Source organism: Dermacentor andersoni, chromosome 9, assembly GCF_023375885.2.
Source record: "Dermacentor andersoni chromosome 9, qqDerAnde1_hic_scaffold, whole genome shotgun sequence".
Taxonomy (NCBI): domain Eukaryota; kingdom Metazoa; phylum Arthropoda; class Arachnida; order Ixodida; family Ixodidae; genus Dermacentor; species Dermacentor andersoni.
The window spans coordinates 28,458,894-28,474,397 of record NC_092822.1 but is presented as its reverse complement, the minus strand read 5'-3'; the positions used below and the strand labels follow the sequence as shown (position 1 = coordinate 28,474,397).

Here is a 15,504-nt window from a genome sequence, read left to right as displayed (position 1 = left end):
ACTTGTGACATCTTCAACAGTTTGCTCAGAGAAAAGAAAATGATTCCTTTGTTCTTTGCACCGAATGTACTAGTATCTGACTCTTGGGTCAGTCCTTAAAGCCTACTGTGAGCGGAGGTCCACAATCAGGTGTCACTTTTATTGCTGTAAGCAGTCACAACAACCTGATTCGAAAGTCTTCCAGTCTCGTTAGTGCTGTTGTCCTCAACGACCACTTCTTGCCCAGACACAAAGGAACACGAGAACTATGCACTGCGAATGCTACAAGGCAGCCATTAATACCATAGCTGTGCAAATTCCTCATGAATTCAATTTTTACTATTTAGCAACATCATTTGGCATGTTAGCTGGACTTGCCCTGTTTCATTTACATATACGTCTACTACATGACCAGCTTCCTAAACTTCACACATATGCTTGGACACTTTTTTCCACTTTGACACTTCTGAGCCTAACGCATTAAAAATGTCACGGGCTGTCATAAATGCTGTCAACAGATTGCAGTTACGGGTGATGTGTTTGGTTGCATGCCTAGTTACTGCCCGTTGTCATCTGTTGTTGATGTTTATCATTTTTTATTATTCAATCAAGCACTGCTTGAACTTGACTCATAAAATAAGCACCTAAGCGCACAGGCAAAGTAGCAAGGGAGAGCAGCATCGTGGTGAAAGCAGCCACCACATGCGTGCACTGGAAGTGTGTTGAAACTGGTGTAATTGTGGACTACTTGAGTATACCCACAAAACCCTGACGTCAAGCACAACTCCAAGTGGAAGCACTTAGTGCACGAGTATTTGTCACACATAAACGCACGAGCAAATACACACAACCCACACGCCTAAACACACATGCATGCAAGCAAGTAAGCAGACACACAAAGACCTACCAACACACACACAAGAGAAATAGTGCTCTGCAAAAGGATAAAAAAAGCAAGCAAGAACAAGTGAAGTAATACCTTGTCATTCTCGACAAATCCAAGCCGATATCCATGTTCGTAAACCGGTTGACTGCTGTCGAACGATTCAAGGCGTACCGCACATGGCATGTTGTCGGCAAGCCTGCAGTGTGAACAAGGCAGAAGTGGTGAAAACAATCTCCTGACTTCCTTTTACATAAAATTTCCGCTTTGCTTTGTAACTGTAACTTTATCCAGAATCGCAAAGCTAGATAGCGCAGTGAGACAGCCCCTCCTTCTATCTGCATGCTTGCTTGGCTACTGACTCAATTGAACCATCACATGTATTGAGTTCAGTGCTTTCAGTTTTCTTGTATAATTTCAAGCTTCGATGACATTGTCTTTGATGATTACCGAACTTTGGTTAAATTATCTCTCGGATTGGCCCAGCTTCCTTGGTCAAACAGCCGCCCAAGCAAAGTCAGGGGATGAGCCAAGGAAAACTTTGTTTCAGAAGAATACAAACACGGGCACCCTGGCAGAGACGACATTTCAGTTGATTTCAACGGCAGTCCTGAAGTGGGAGTGGTCAGACATCAAGGCAATGTAGGTGGTTAGATCATTTCAGTCTTGGCCTGTGCGTAGGCATCAGTAGGCCTGTGCGTTAAATGGCATTTGAGTGACGGTGGCAGAAAATGCAATGGGCTGGTCATATGAAGCAGTTACCAACTTGGAGGGCATGAAATAATGTACAATAAAGGCAAAGATGCGCTACCTTACAGTGAGAGGCTAAGGTTGAGAGACTTAATTGTACTTTTAGTGCAGTTATGCAGACATTCTAGGAGTAACTGTAAAGGATGAACGTAGTCGCATGGTTTTGAACAGGCCTAAGTGTGCTGGTTAGGTTAGCGTGACGCAAATCCATGATAGACCTAACATACTTTAGTTTCCAATGCATAAAGGTCTTGTAGGTGTGGAGTTCAACAGATCAGGGTGCTAGGGTAAGGTTGCAAAGTTTGTAACTTGATTTATATGCAGGGCACATGTTAGTACAGGAGAAAAGTGAAAGTCAAGGTACTTGACAGCGTTTGTAAGCGTTGTTGGGCAATCAAAAGCAATAGGCTGGGGTTGTGTAATTACGGTGGCAGTGGAAAGAGATTGGCGAGGGCTCGTTAACAGTAAGCGGCACAAGCCGTTTATCGCAATAAACAATAAATGCTGCAATAATCAAATAATAATAAACGCCTGTCCGAGAAGTGTGCCAGCCACTCACAGGTGGACGAAGTACTGGTGCCGGATGCGCAGGGCGGCAGTCTGGGAGTCCTCGAGCTGCCACGAGATGGGTGGCGGGTCGGTGTCCCTCATGTGGCACAGCAACTTGCACTTCTGGTCCACTGCCATGTGAACCTCGTAGGGCGTGTTCACAATGCGGTCCCCACGGAGGACCTCCCCTGCAAGCCGGGCGGATGAGTTGCGGAGAAGAGCGGGCACTCGCCACTCGCATGCCAGTTTGCAGGGTTCCCAGGTTTGACTACTCTGCACCAAACTGGCTACTTTTGGAGCTTTCCAGCTATAAATCTTTCGACTCGTCTAATGCCTGGCTAGTATTTTGGTGCTCTTCATGCCCTGACTCTATCTGTGACAGCAGAACTCTTGGTGGCCATCAAGTCACGATTGACGAATACACTTGCATTTTGCATGTGATGCATGCTACAGTTAAAGAGACACTACACATAGAAGCACCAGATACCTTTACACTGATACAGCATTCATTCAAAACACTACTTTTCATTAATTTCACGGCAATAGGTTGATAGTTCAGAAGAGAAAAAAGAAAAATGGTTGGCCTTGGACAAGCACGGTAATGTGCTCACTGCAGCAATATGTGAGTGAATTTTGAGGCATTTTAGAGCACAACAGATTTCCTGCAACCTGTTTTCTTTGCCCGCACTTTCTCCAAAATCTTCATTAACTCAAGCGACACATTAAGTTCACTTCATTGCCTCGAGGTAGTGAATGCATTAGGCTTTGTATAATTATGCGTAAAGGAACTGAAAGTACTTTGTTAAATTGAAAGTTTGGTAAAATCAGTCTTTATTAAACTGAGGTGTGAATGCACTTAATGCCATTAGATAGCTTTAGAGTAGCGTATGCAAGTGAATGCAAAGTCCTTATATGCATGAAGAAAATAACATTTCTGTCACTGCAAATGCTCTGTAAATTATCATTACCTTTTTTTGCAGCTTACTTGAAGGTACAATAAAGAAAAACACTAAATTTATCATCAGAATAATTTATCAGTTTATACTGATCAAGTATTTACAAAAATCAGTTTTAACTTATTTTGACATTAGAAGTTGATTAGTACAATAGAAGAGATGGAATCCAAACTACTTCCCTTTTATTGAATTTCAACTCAACTTTTAAACTTGTACATTATTAGCTATGGCTATGCCTTAAAGGAACTAAGTTTGGCTAGCTGATCACTTCACAGAAAAGTGGCACCTTTTGTTGCCCCGCAAATTTAGGAGTGTCTCATACAATGGTAAAATAATAAAATTTGTGCGTATGCATACATGTACATGTGTGTGACAGGGGAGTTGCTATGAAAAGTTGAAGATATGGTTATTACACAAGTCTACACAACCTGCATGCAAATCATGAGTTAGCAAATTGATTATTCTCAACAAAAGATTGCGTTATGAATGCAACAATTCTCCATAATTATGCACACGCACAGAGTCTTATCGCCTCCTCTGTTTAGAATATGTAGGCTTGAAAATTTAGAAAAATGAAGCATATTATGTAAAGCCACGAGAACATCTGAAGCTGCAAGCCAGAAGATTACACAAATACCATATTTGCACACTTGGCTGCCAAAGCTTACAGACATGGGATCTTTGAAAACGCTGAATATCTGCGCAGTCTCGAAATGCAGCCCTGTGTACTAATTTACAGCCTGCAATAGCATACATGCAAACAACATAGTGTTGTGATGTTTTACTGGCTACAGTCACAGAGTGCTTGGGAATTCGACGTTTTCTAAGATCACCCGGCTCGTAGACTTTTGTGGCTGAGTGTACTATCCCTAATTTCCAAGGTAGCTGAACTTTTCCAGTGCCAGAGTTCCCTCTAGTAAATTTTGTTCCAAACCCCATGATCACTCAAACCACAGCACATTGTAAAAATATTTGCATGCGTGCATGTGGTGTGCGTGCACGTGGCATGCGTGTTGAGGCAAGGTAGCCTTGTCTGTGACCAAAAGGTTGAAACGTGACTATTACACAAGTCCTGACGGCCTACACGCAGATAACTCTGAGGAGGCATGGAGCTTGCTGTTCTGCTCACCGAGGTTCTCAGACTTGTAGGTGAGCGTGCCGTTCTTGGGCTTGCACAGGTTGAGCGAGTAGTAGGCGTATGGCAGCTGCGTCAGGGTGCTGGTCATCTTGACGGCCTTCACCTCGATCGGCTGGCCACGGCTGAACTCCACGGGCGCCACGCCAGGAACGTAGAATGTGTCCGCACAGCCCGTGAATAAACTCATCAGCAGCCATAGGACCAGCAGCCTGCCGGACGGCAGGGGAACCCTGCAACGGCCAGCTCTCCCCATGGCCGCCTGCAAATGGTTGACCCATCGATTGACTGACCGAACGCTCTGCATACTTGAGCTGATAAAGGAGGGAAGCTGAGAAGGGTGCTTCACATTCTGAGAGAAGTGGATGCGGGGGGGGGAGCTGTGTCAAATGGGGAGAAGTGCAGAATGAACGTGAAATTAATGGCCAATGTAGCATGACGAGCTTTTCGGTGACAGCCACTGTGTGGCTCGTGACCACTTTGCCTGGCCCACCTAGCTGTCTGACCCACACATTAGCGGTTTGTCACACCACGTGACAATTAGCTCCAAATTTTTTTTTTTTCACTAAGGAATGCTCATCAATACACCTTATGCCAGGAAGCCACATTGCTCTTGGCATGCATTTTGAGATGGTCACATTAAAAGATAATGTAATCAGCAATTTGTTGCACATCTTGGGAATTCCGGCACCATATCATCATTGCAGTGCCGACAGCTTATAATAAAGCAAGAAGCGAGATACAAAATTTTTCTGTCTGTATTCCATCAAGAAGTGAAACATGATGAGGCTTCTGCTATCTAAACACCCTTTCTGTAGCCGTGACAGATGTACTGAGTTTTTTCGATTTAACGTGACAAGGCACTATTCATCACTACATGACAGGCAGGCCAACACAACTAAGTGACGCAAATGCAGCTGTCAGAAAACGTTGCTGGCAGGCATCACAGTAAAAACCCGGCATTTGTCCACAATCCTACGTCAGGCCATGTTAAATATCTTTATACTACTAGTTCTTTTACATATTCACTGGACATGACAAGTCTTGGGGGGTCTTATTTGGTTGGGTACACGTCTTGCATTTATCTTAGCAAAGAAACTTCTAGGGAGAAGTTGAGCTGCCTGTTTTGCTTTTTTCAGTTGATACCACGGATCACTTCTCTTGGTAGTGGATAGGTAAAGGCAACTGAGCTGTATGTGCTGCAGTCAAAGAACCACGATATAACAAACACAGATAACACAAAGTAAATTAAAATTTTTCTCACAGATGTAATGAATATACACTTACGTAAACTAGGATACACCGAAGGCATTCTCACATTGGACACAAGCGTGCTATGATGAAGTTCAACTGAATACAAATGGTGACAGTGTGCTTCATATTTCTTTAAAAATCACAGCCCAACAGGTCCACACATTTCAATTGTAGTTTATGCCTTTTTTTTCCATGATCACTTGACTTATCAAGAACTAAGCTGCCAAAGTTACACACTTGCATTATTCAAGGATATGAGTGCCTTCAAAAACAAAATCAGTGTTTTCTACTACTACTAACAACAATATTAATAGTAAGATATTAATAATAATAAAATAAGAATTTCATGTTTCAATGCGCATGGATACACTGTACAAAGAGCAGGGTTTTTGTATTTCCATAGTGGGCTTGCATAAGAAAGAATAGTTGGTGATAGAGGGTGTAGAGTTGAAGCCTGGGGGCTGCAATATTACATTTGTCCCCAAGCTGCAATAAAACATGCTGTTCATTTCTACGCACAGGAAGATGCTCATATCCAAGTAATGGCACTGGATTGAATGATGTCTGGTATCTGTAATAAGCTACAAATTTGCCATTTCTTACACTTAATTCAGTGGGAGAGACATATGCAGGCAGGTAAAATGTGCAAAACGCTTAATTATTGTCAACATGGTGTGCACATTTTAACAGGAGGAACCTTTGGGTTTAACCACTGAAAAATTTTGTTTACGGCCATAAATTACCTTTTAAACGCACTTTGCCCAAGCATTTCCTTTCTTTCTCTAAAACAACCCTGCCGCCTTTTGAAGCATCCTTCTGCGATTCCTTCATGTTAGTGCCTGCAATACTTCTAAATTATGAAACAATCCAATAGCCAACTGCCCTTACATAAAAGCAGTTGCCGACAAGTCATTAACCACTTCTGAGCCTGAATAAAGTGCGCTTTTCTTCAGATTCGTACCATCTCTATATCATTATTTAAAATTTTCATAATAAGCTATTCTATTATTGAGACAATGTTCTCAAAACATTGACTTACAAAAATTGCGTGGTTTAACATCCTGAAACTGTGGGTTATGAACGATGCCGAAGCACGGAACCTCGGATTAATTTCAGCCAGCCGTTTTTTTTATGTGTACCCAAAGTATGGTACATGAGCGTTTTCGCACTCTGCCCCCAACAAAACACAACTACCATGACACCACCCTGGAGGATGCAAAGCAACAAATAACCAGTCGTCCATGAAAAAAGTTGCAGACACCTCTTACAATTCTGGACAAGGTGTATTTATCTTCAGGTTGCTACCATTTGCAAGCATTTACTTTAGTTTTCGTTTTGTTTTTCATCAACTGTACTATTCAATACATAATGGTCCCGGAAGCTTTCCTCTAATGCCCTTCAAGAAGTAACAAAACAGAGATGAAGATGATTCAACAAAGCCAAAGTAATGCAGCTTTCCAGGTGGGTACTGCAGCATCATGTGAGAAAAATAAAGCCAACAGCTGCATATGGAGAACATGCCAGTGACAATCCGGCAAGCACAGCAAATCCGCAAGGCCAGCTGTGAATTGGCCATACAGACAATGCAACCTGACAAAGCTTTCGCTGCATGCACAGCTGTAACAATGAGTGCAGCTCGAGTTATCCGAGCATGTTTTGGGTCTTCTTCAAGACGAAGTCGGCTTCAGCTACCGTGTAGCTTGGTCTAACAAATGCTGAACTACACACACGGATGAAAACAAGTTTCTTGTAATAGATGTGACATGTTTTTATACACTTAACTATTGCCTGTAAGGCCTTGAGCACTTCACATGGCCTTCGCATTGCTGATGTCAAGTGTAACAATCACTGCTGTAACCTAAGTTAAACTGAGTGAGGCAGAATCTGGCAGGTAATTACTCGCACTTCTTTTACGACACAACCACGAAAGGCGGACCAGTACGTACAATCTGAAAGTACACAGCTTGCAAACTGAGACTGCACAAGCAACTTTTGATGCATTAAGCCGCAATTGTGCCGAGTAATGTTGAGCAAAATGTCGTATGTCAAAGTTTGCTTCGTTCTTGGCAAAGGTTCTAGGGGTGGAGTATACACTTAAACAAAATGTCGTATATCAAAGTTTGCTTCGTTCTTGGCAAAGGTCCGAGGGGTGGAGTATACACTTAAACAGCGAAGTAAGTTGACGCCACGACTTTGCGTCAACGGAGATTACAAAGACGCAACATTCTTACAAGATGTACAACCAATGCCCGCACTCTTCAAGTCTTCGACAAGTGAGCCACGTTTTTGTAGCCAATCACGAGCCAGTGATGCGTTGCGAGTAGGTTGCTGACCAACACATGTAAACACTACACGTTCTGCGGCCGTTCCTGAATATTATCTGAGTATATGTTATGGTAGCGTGAGGCGCTCTTTCATTCGTTACCGTCCAACAAAGGCAGCCGATCGCTTGTTTCGCTATTCGCACAGATGTAAGCAAAACAGGACACTCGCGATCATTTCGCAGCTGCCTTAACAACAGCGTCCAGTCAATGCAAAACGTCGTCGGGAAGCTGACAAGCCTGTGAAACGCACGGGGGTGTTAAGAGCAGCTGCTCGTCGACGATTGGCAAATTCCTCGGGTAGCACTCTTTTTTCTGAGCTGCCGAGTTTCAGAAGACGGTGAACAGGCGCATAAAGGCTGTACACAAGCGACTTTCACGAAATACCGGCTTCGACACAACTTATCGCTATAAGTTGAACCAGGCGGCGTCAACGCTGAGAAGTTCAGAGGAACTGAGAAAGCTGTTCAGGGCTTCGTCGCGCAACCACCCAGTAGACGCAGGCGGCTCAGGGCCGAAAGCGACGCTCATACAAACGCAATCGCAGCCGCCTACACGCGGTGCGGCGGGTTACCGCACTTGCCTGAGCTCGGCGAAACTTAGATCCGGTCGCAGTTGGCGATTTACTGCTACCGTACGGTGCGTCACATGAGCATTAAAGGGTAGTTTTGGCAAAAAATTGCGCTCACCGATCGGCACAGCGTAGACGTCGCCATGCTGGGAAAGGAGGAAGTTACGTCAGCGGCAATGGGAGCGCACACAGGTGATGCGTTGTGGCAGTCGCGTAAAACTGCTGTAGTGCGTTGTCTACGCTTAAAAGCTATTTATTTTGCCTTATTCAGTAGGTGATGGGTGTCGCCTAGCTTCTGTATAATGATAGGTTTGCTCGAGGAAGATAATGAAGTCATGTTAGATAAACTGAGGCAAAGCGCGAGGTATGGACACGCTATAAAAAGCAGACGAATCTCCTTGCTCTTCGCATAATATTGTAGTTACAATACAAATGCTACTATATAATCTTATTTTTATGCAAAAGTAATGTTATTTACAGTAATTTGTATTTAGCTTTGCACCTTCTTAACGTAGCGTGCGTTTGGTGGCAGCGCGATCGCTAGTGCCGACTCTCTTTCCTACCACGTTTGCGTAGCGTGTAGACGCGAAGTCCCTGGCTCACCGCTGTTCAAGTGTTTCGACGTGAAATAACTTGATTAAGTCGGCCAGAGGAGTGTTTCTTTAGGTCGTCATGGTAAGCTACCCTTGTTCGATCATCGATTTCTTTAATTTTGGTTCGTAGTAATTGCGCGATAGTCGTACTTTCGCGCGTGCGCTAGGCCTAGTGCCGGGCAACGTGCAACTGGTGTCTCGATTAAGCGTGCCGTGTTTGCATCGTGTTTGACAAAGAGTGCTGAGCAGATCGTTTGTCCTTTTCATTTTGTGCCTACAGTCTGCGTACAAGGACTCGAAGCCCGTCGATGACTCGCAAGCCTGGCCCGTCCACCGGATCAGGATCACATTGACGAGTCGTAATGTGGCCAGCCTGGAGAAGGGTGAGCAAAAACTGGCATGCTGGTAACGACATCGTACTATAGCTTTGCCTTGCGGTTGCGAAGGTTCTTTTAGTGATGCATTGTCACGGTACAGGCAGAAGTTCTGTCGATTCTGCCGTTTACTTCTCGCGTTGCTAATTAGCACATTTGTCAACGGCGAATTCACATGATCTAAAACGCTGTCGCCGATTGATTGGCTAAGGGCGCACTTTTATGAAAGCTGACAAGGTGGCAGTTTGTGCACGTTAGTATTCCTTCGGGGGCTACTAAAGAAGCGCGAACTATTCAGGCTTAGGTTTTGGCTCTTTTCTGTGTCCAGTTCTCGCGTCTTTAATCGTTCTTATTGAATGTCAGTCTGCCCAAACTGCCAACCTTTCTGAAAGTGGTCGTTGGCTTTAAGAGACCTCGCATAATTATCACCATGTTTCATCTCAAGAACAGGTAGAAGTTGCCGAAAGTTAACTGCGGCATCAGTTTGATTTCCATCTCGTGTCGTTGACGCATAGGTATGACAGCACTATTGATGTGTGCTGTACCGTGTGCACCTAAGCGCCACCAATCTAGCTGAAAAGCTGGGGTTGCCACGGCTGTGCAGCACACCCTCAACCCCCCCGCCTTTTTTTTTTCTCCCTTGTGATTTCACTGCATCGCATGATTCTCTCGTGTTCCGTTAGCGCGGATCCACGGTAAAAACGCTTGGCATGCCTGTGCGATTGTTTCCAAACCTTGACGCACGTTTGTGCAAGATTGAAGGCTTGTGGGCACGTTCGAGCTGTTCCTCTCGGCGTTTGGTTGGAGGACCCGCGGCAATCTTGTTGCAGTATTCTGCCTGTCAAATGCGCTGCTATTCAAGTGCATGTAACAAGTACACTTGACATTTGCTGTGCAACTTCACGTGGATGAAGCATATGTGTCTTTGCTATGCTTATAGAGGCTTTGTATGTCAAAAGTGATTGCTAGGGACCATGAGTGGAGTTCTGTAGCAGCATTTTATGATCTTTAAAGCAACAGCATTGTTTACTTTTGAGGAATATGATGACTTGATCCTTTGTAGTGTCTTCCAGGATGTATAAGTTGCGGTAACTGAGGGCAAACGATGGGCGAGCTGATAGTATGTTAAGCCGAGTTCCATGGAACAGCCTAGCAGATGACACTAGAATACAGCGCTGAACGATGGGGCAATGCTCGCTTGATATTGTTAATATATTTGGGAGTTGTACTTGCAGCCCATTGCATCTGTTGTTTACAAGAGGTGCAGCCACAGGGTTGATAGACCTCGCATTTCCTCTGCAGTGTGCGCTGACCTCATCAAGGGCGCCAAGGACAAGGAGCTTCGGGTGAAGGGACCCGTGCGGATGCCCACCAAGACCTTGCGCATCACCACCCGCAAGACCCCCTGTGGTGAGGGTTCCAAGACCTGGGATCGCTACCAGATGCGCATCTACAAGCGTGTCATTGACTTGCACTCGCCCTCGGAGATTGTCAAGCAGATCGTATCCTTTTAGTCGACGAGCTGAAGTTGTGTGTTTGGGTGGAGACTTTGGAGACTTGTGGCATATTGAGTGTATGTCGCAGTACATTTGGTTGGTTTCTGTTGCACATTGATGCATAGCTCGCTGTGTGACGGTGGCAGCATGCTGGGGAGGTGACTCGCGTGCAAGCTGTAGCAGACAGCGGCAAGCAAAAGCATCGTGCACACTGCGAACAAATCTCCTTTTACAAACTTTTGTGCAAACAGTTGCATCCTAATAAGTACAGTACATTGATTCTCGTTAGTGTAGTGACCTGTAATTGTATTGCAATAGTCACGAGTGCGCACATGAGAATGCATGGTTTGCAAAGGCAGTAGCACGCAATGTGGCACCCTACTGGGAATTGGTGCCACTGACGCAGTGTACCGCCGCACCCCGCTTTGTGCTGCTGAGGGTCTCTATGTCAGAAGTAGAGAAAGATTGCTTGCGCAAACCATTCTGCCACCTACCAGAGCAGTTGAAGGCTGAAAGTGGCAACATGTCAGTACTTATTCTGTTGTTTTTCTCATTAAATTAGCACACACTCTCATGTACTATCATGAGCAGTATGAGCGGAACCACACGAACGCAGGGCAAATAGTCTAGAACCCAACGGGGGGCGATTCACGGTGGCCGCTGTCGGAAACAAAGTGGAAGGGCCACTGCGATTCCGTTAACTGTTTGCACTCCCGCCTCGCTAGCATTGCTGCGAAATGGTAGCTGATTGCGTGTCACCAGCTGCTAGCAATGGTATAAGTTTGTATCAGCGCATGCAGCCACATCCAATGACCCATCAGGCTACATAACTACTGAGGGATTGGCCATGACGTAGCCTGCTGTGATACATGGGATTTGCTTATATCTAGGTGGTGTTGGCTGAGCATTGATTTGCCTGTTTTAGTCTTTTTTTTTTTTTTTTTCCCCCATCCATGGAATATGCTTATAGAGGAGACCACGGCTGTTCGTGCCTAGGGGTCGTCTGTGTTTCAGCGCCTAACGATGTAGCGAGTGCCCCCATTGCATAAGCGGGAAGAAGTTGTCAAATTGTCAAAGGTCGCACGCAGCGCAACATTGCTGCCTTGACAGGCTACCAGTTAAAGACCGTCAACAGGAGGATAGTCCAAGCATACTGAGATGAAGGATGCATTAACCCTCTCAGGGTCGACTTTTTTCGCCATATGCGACTGCCCAGGATCGATTTTTTTTATTGCAGATTGAAATTCTTCAGGGGGCCTATTTAAAAAAAATATATAATTTTTCTAGGCTGACCGTAAAGTGGGAAAGAAATATTTTGCATTGGTACATATGTACTGTTTATTCATGAATAAGAAAAAAAAAGGAAATGACCTTTCAAGAATTAAAAATTCGAGGCATTGTTATACACGTACTGTGTTTACACAATTGTAAGTCGATCCCCTCATATCGTGCGACAGGAAAAAGAAAAGGAGAGAAAACCCGAGGGCGCATTCGATAACGAAAATTTATTAGTAGCTGACATGGTCACTAGACTACTCATCTTCACTAGTGCTGCCATCATCATTGTTGCTACAGTCCCAAGTGCGTCATCGTCCCGCGAAATTTCACATTTGGCAAACGACCGCACCACAGCGTCTTTTTTTTTTTTACTGCTTTTTTTTTTTTTTTTTCGCATGAATGCTATTACAGGCAGTATAGTATCAAGCCGGTATCACTGCCGGACATTCAGTGCATGTCAGAGAGAGAAAGAGAGCGGAGTGTGGAATAAAAGGCTACGACCAACGCTGTGGAGGTCACTTCGCGAGTGCAACTGCAAAACTGCGTGAGACCCTTTTGGGCGGTGTACAGCAGCCCGAAGGAACGATTCTCACTCGTCGGGGTTCGCTTCAAGACTGAACGTTTATTTTACAAAAGACATCGTAGTGAAGAGAAAAGGAAGAGAGAAGAAAATACAAAATCCAAGTTGTCCGTTGGCCACACCGACGTCTTCGTTCTTCTCGGAGGCACCGGCCATTCGCACCCAGCAGGCGGAAACACGGAGCACGAATCAGGTTGCGGGTCGAGGCACCGCTCGGGACGCTAGCCCAGCGGGGCACCCCTCGTCCGTTCGCCGGCTCCCTCTTGATGCGTCGCCGGGCCCCCAACCATGGTTGCAAGAAACGTGCGACGGTCGCTAGCAATTCTCAACACAGGGTATTTTGCGCAGAACTATAAGCAACACATTGCCAAGTTCTGCATACGATAACCGCCTTATCATCGCTAGCCATGTGGTAAAGCAAACAGTTAGCAGAAGAGCACCCCCTTTTCCCCTCTGTTTTCGACAGCCCCATCCACATATCACGCTAACTCGTTTTCGAGACTATTTCCCACGCATTTGCATGTTCCCGTTCATATTGCTCCTGACAGTACATCTGAAGTGATCCTGGAAAGAGTCATGAGAAACACGACTTTTGATTTGAGTATTTGCTGCACAACCTAGGCTACACCATGTGAATGACCATATGTAATTTACATGGTGTAGCAGATGTTGTGTAAGAACACTCGTTCTCCGTTAATTTACGTTGTTTGTAACTTGGTTGGAAGAGGCCTCATTTGTTGCAACTTCATTCATTCATTCAAGTTATTCAGTGCCCTGCGATTCCGTGGGGTGGTCCTGGACCCCGCCTAGGTTTTGGCCAAGGGTTGTTGGCCCTTGGCGGCTTCCTAACATAACATTGCATTTTATGATAGGAGCAAAGTGACTTTTGATGTGTTGCATTACAACATTGTCTGGCATTCTTTAACCTGATTTGCACAGACATCCATCAGCATCGAGCCTGGTGTTGAAGTTGAGGTCACCATCGCCGACTCTTAAGCTGGGTCCGTATGCCACCATCGTGACAGAAAATAAAGACCTCTGACGTACTTTGTACAGTAACAGTGGTGCTTGTCTTATTGTAGAAGGGTCAGCTGTGTGCGGAGGAAGGAAAGAAGGGAAGGAGTGTAGCATGGTAAACTGGATGGCAAAGAAAGCCAGCCCAGTAAGTGGTCATGTTGCCATGGGCTTTAGTGTCACCCACCGTTACACTTGGCTTGTGGGCTTCCAGACGGTCACTGGGTTCAACAGTATTGCGCTGCTGCCGCACTTCGGGCATTGCAGTGAAGACGATAAATGTATTTGTTACACTAAACTATCGAAGTTGTACAAGCATGTTGGCAGCAAAAATGCGCATGGAGCAGTTGGCAAAGCACTCGAGTAAGCTTGCATTGACTAAACCCTGGCGGGAACCACATACACTGGGCGGAGTCGGCCAAATGCAGCCAATGGTGACATCACATGCTTGGCCGACTTTTGGAGATACAGAAGAGTGAAAAAGCTAAGGTTGAGGCATCACGGAACGTTCACTTACAAAAGATGGCTCCATGATGTCATGCTCCTTCCGATAGTCTTCTTAAATGATGTTATCTTAAGTGTTATAAGTCCATTAAATTCGTAGAGAATCCTCGTTCCAGAGGATGCCACTGCCATAATTGTTTTGCATAGCGCATGCCTCCAGGCCCTTGCGTTTCAAGGACTCTAAGGAGGCAGTAGTGCTCTAGCCAATTTTAGAATCTGATATTATATTTTATACATCGTATCATTCTTTTGAAATGCATCTTAACGTTCGTAGTACACATCATTTGTCATTGCCATAATCTTATTATACAAATTTTACACACTTTAGAGCGACTATATTTAAGGCCCCTTTACAGCCACGTCAAAGAAATTTCATAGAACTCGTGTAACTACACTATGAACTCATTACCACGGGCATGGCGCTCTTTGGCCATACTTGGCCCTTGTGCCATTAAACATCAAACATTCAGTTCAATTTTTTCCTATAGTCGGTGGCAGGTAAAGAATGCAGCAGCAAGTGTACCTCAGTGGGAACATGTACACATGTGCCAGCGAATCACCTCGTATTAAGGTAGTCCTTGTCATTTGTATGGGCCACCATAGTTTTTCCAAGAAACCCCTTGCTCTGCTGGGGGAGCTTCTTGAGCGTCATGTGTGTGACGAGTCTCTGCAGGGATGACTCTGTTCATGCTGCCTTTCCTGGTACACCACAGTGGTACTCACCCTCCCTAAAAGGAGGGGGACAATTGGACATTGCTATCCGTGTTTAAAGACAGCCAGAGCTTGTTGTCCCCCAACTTGGGAGATTTCGGCACTTCACCTGTGTTGTGCATGACCATGGTGTGCTCATTGTTGCTGAGCAGCCAGGGCTCCCCCATTTAGTGCAGATGGCATTTGTAAGGGGACTATTTCTAGGAAGTACAGGGGTACAAAGGGCAGATGCATCATGCTCTTTTGGGAGGAGCCTCTCCCACACTCTTGGGACTATTTTCTTGCTTACCAACAGACCATGGCAACCTTCTGGTGCTCCTCACAGTGGATGAGAAGCTGGCTAGCCATGGTAGCTCAGTTTGCCAGTTTTCCTTTGCAGTTAATAACATTTGCAATTAAATTTTGCATGGTGCGCATTTCCTTTTGAAGACATAGCAGAGTTGTGTGTTGCACAATCTTTAAAACACCTTTTGGCAATACATTAGGCTCTTAATCCTGAACAAGGAATGGTGTTTTCATGCACAATAGACCATAGGTTGAGAAAAAAAAAATGAAA

At 45.0% G+C, this 15,504-nt stretch overlaps 2 protein-coding genes across 2 annotated transcripts in view; one reads left to right on the top strand and one right to left on the bottom strand.

Moving 5' to 3' along the window:
- The window catches only part of TM9SF4 (transmembrane 9 superfamily protein member 4), a 35,950-nt gene extending 27,351 nt beyond the window's left edge, over positions 1-8,599 (bottom strand). Inside the window, exons 1-4 of the mRNA XM_050175185.2 lie at positions 8,517-8,599; positions 4,247-4,514; positions 2,172-2,349; positions 959-1,061 (exon numbers count right to left, since the gene is read on the bottom strand). Of these exons, the coding sequence (XP_050031142.1) occupies positions 959-1,061; positions 2,172-2,349; positions 4,247-4,514; positions 8,517-8,543 (576 nt within the window). The 5' untranslated portion in view covers positions 8,544-8,599. The remainder of the gene's footprint in view (positions 1-958; positions 1,062-2,171; positions 2,350-4,246; positions 4,515-8,516) is intronic.
- Positions 8,600-8,946: 347 nt separating this feature from the next.
- On the top strand, positions 8,947-13,778 carry RpS20 (ribosomal protein S20). The gene is made up of 4 exons (XM_050175196.3): positions 8,947-9,073; positions 9,272-9,374; positions 10,668-10,867; positions 13,659-13,778. The coding sequence occupies exons 1-4, from the start codon at positions 9,071-9,073 to the stop codon at positions 13,713-13,715; spliced, it is 363 nt and encodes a 120-aa protein (XP_050031153.1). The 5' UTR covers positions 8,947-9,070; the 3' UTR covers positions 13,716-13,778.
- Positions 13,779-15,504: the final 1,726 nt, after the last annotated feature.

Excerpts from the sequence above, each read along its gene's own strand:
- RpS20 (XM_050175196.3), top strand. Across the intron at positions 9,375-10,667 it reads TGTGGCCAGCCTGGAGAAGG|TGTGCGCTGACCTCATCAAG; the intron begins GTGAGCAAAAAC and ends TTTCCTCTGCAG. Across the intron at positions 10,868-13,658 it reads CGGAGATTGTCAAGCAGATC|ACATCCATCAGCATCGAGCC; the intron begins GTATCCTTTTAG and ends TGATTTGCACAG.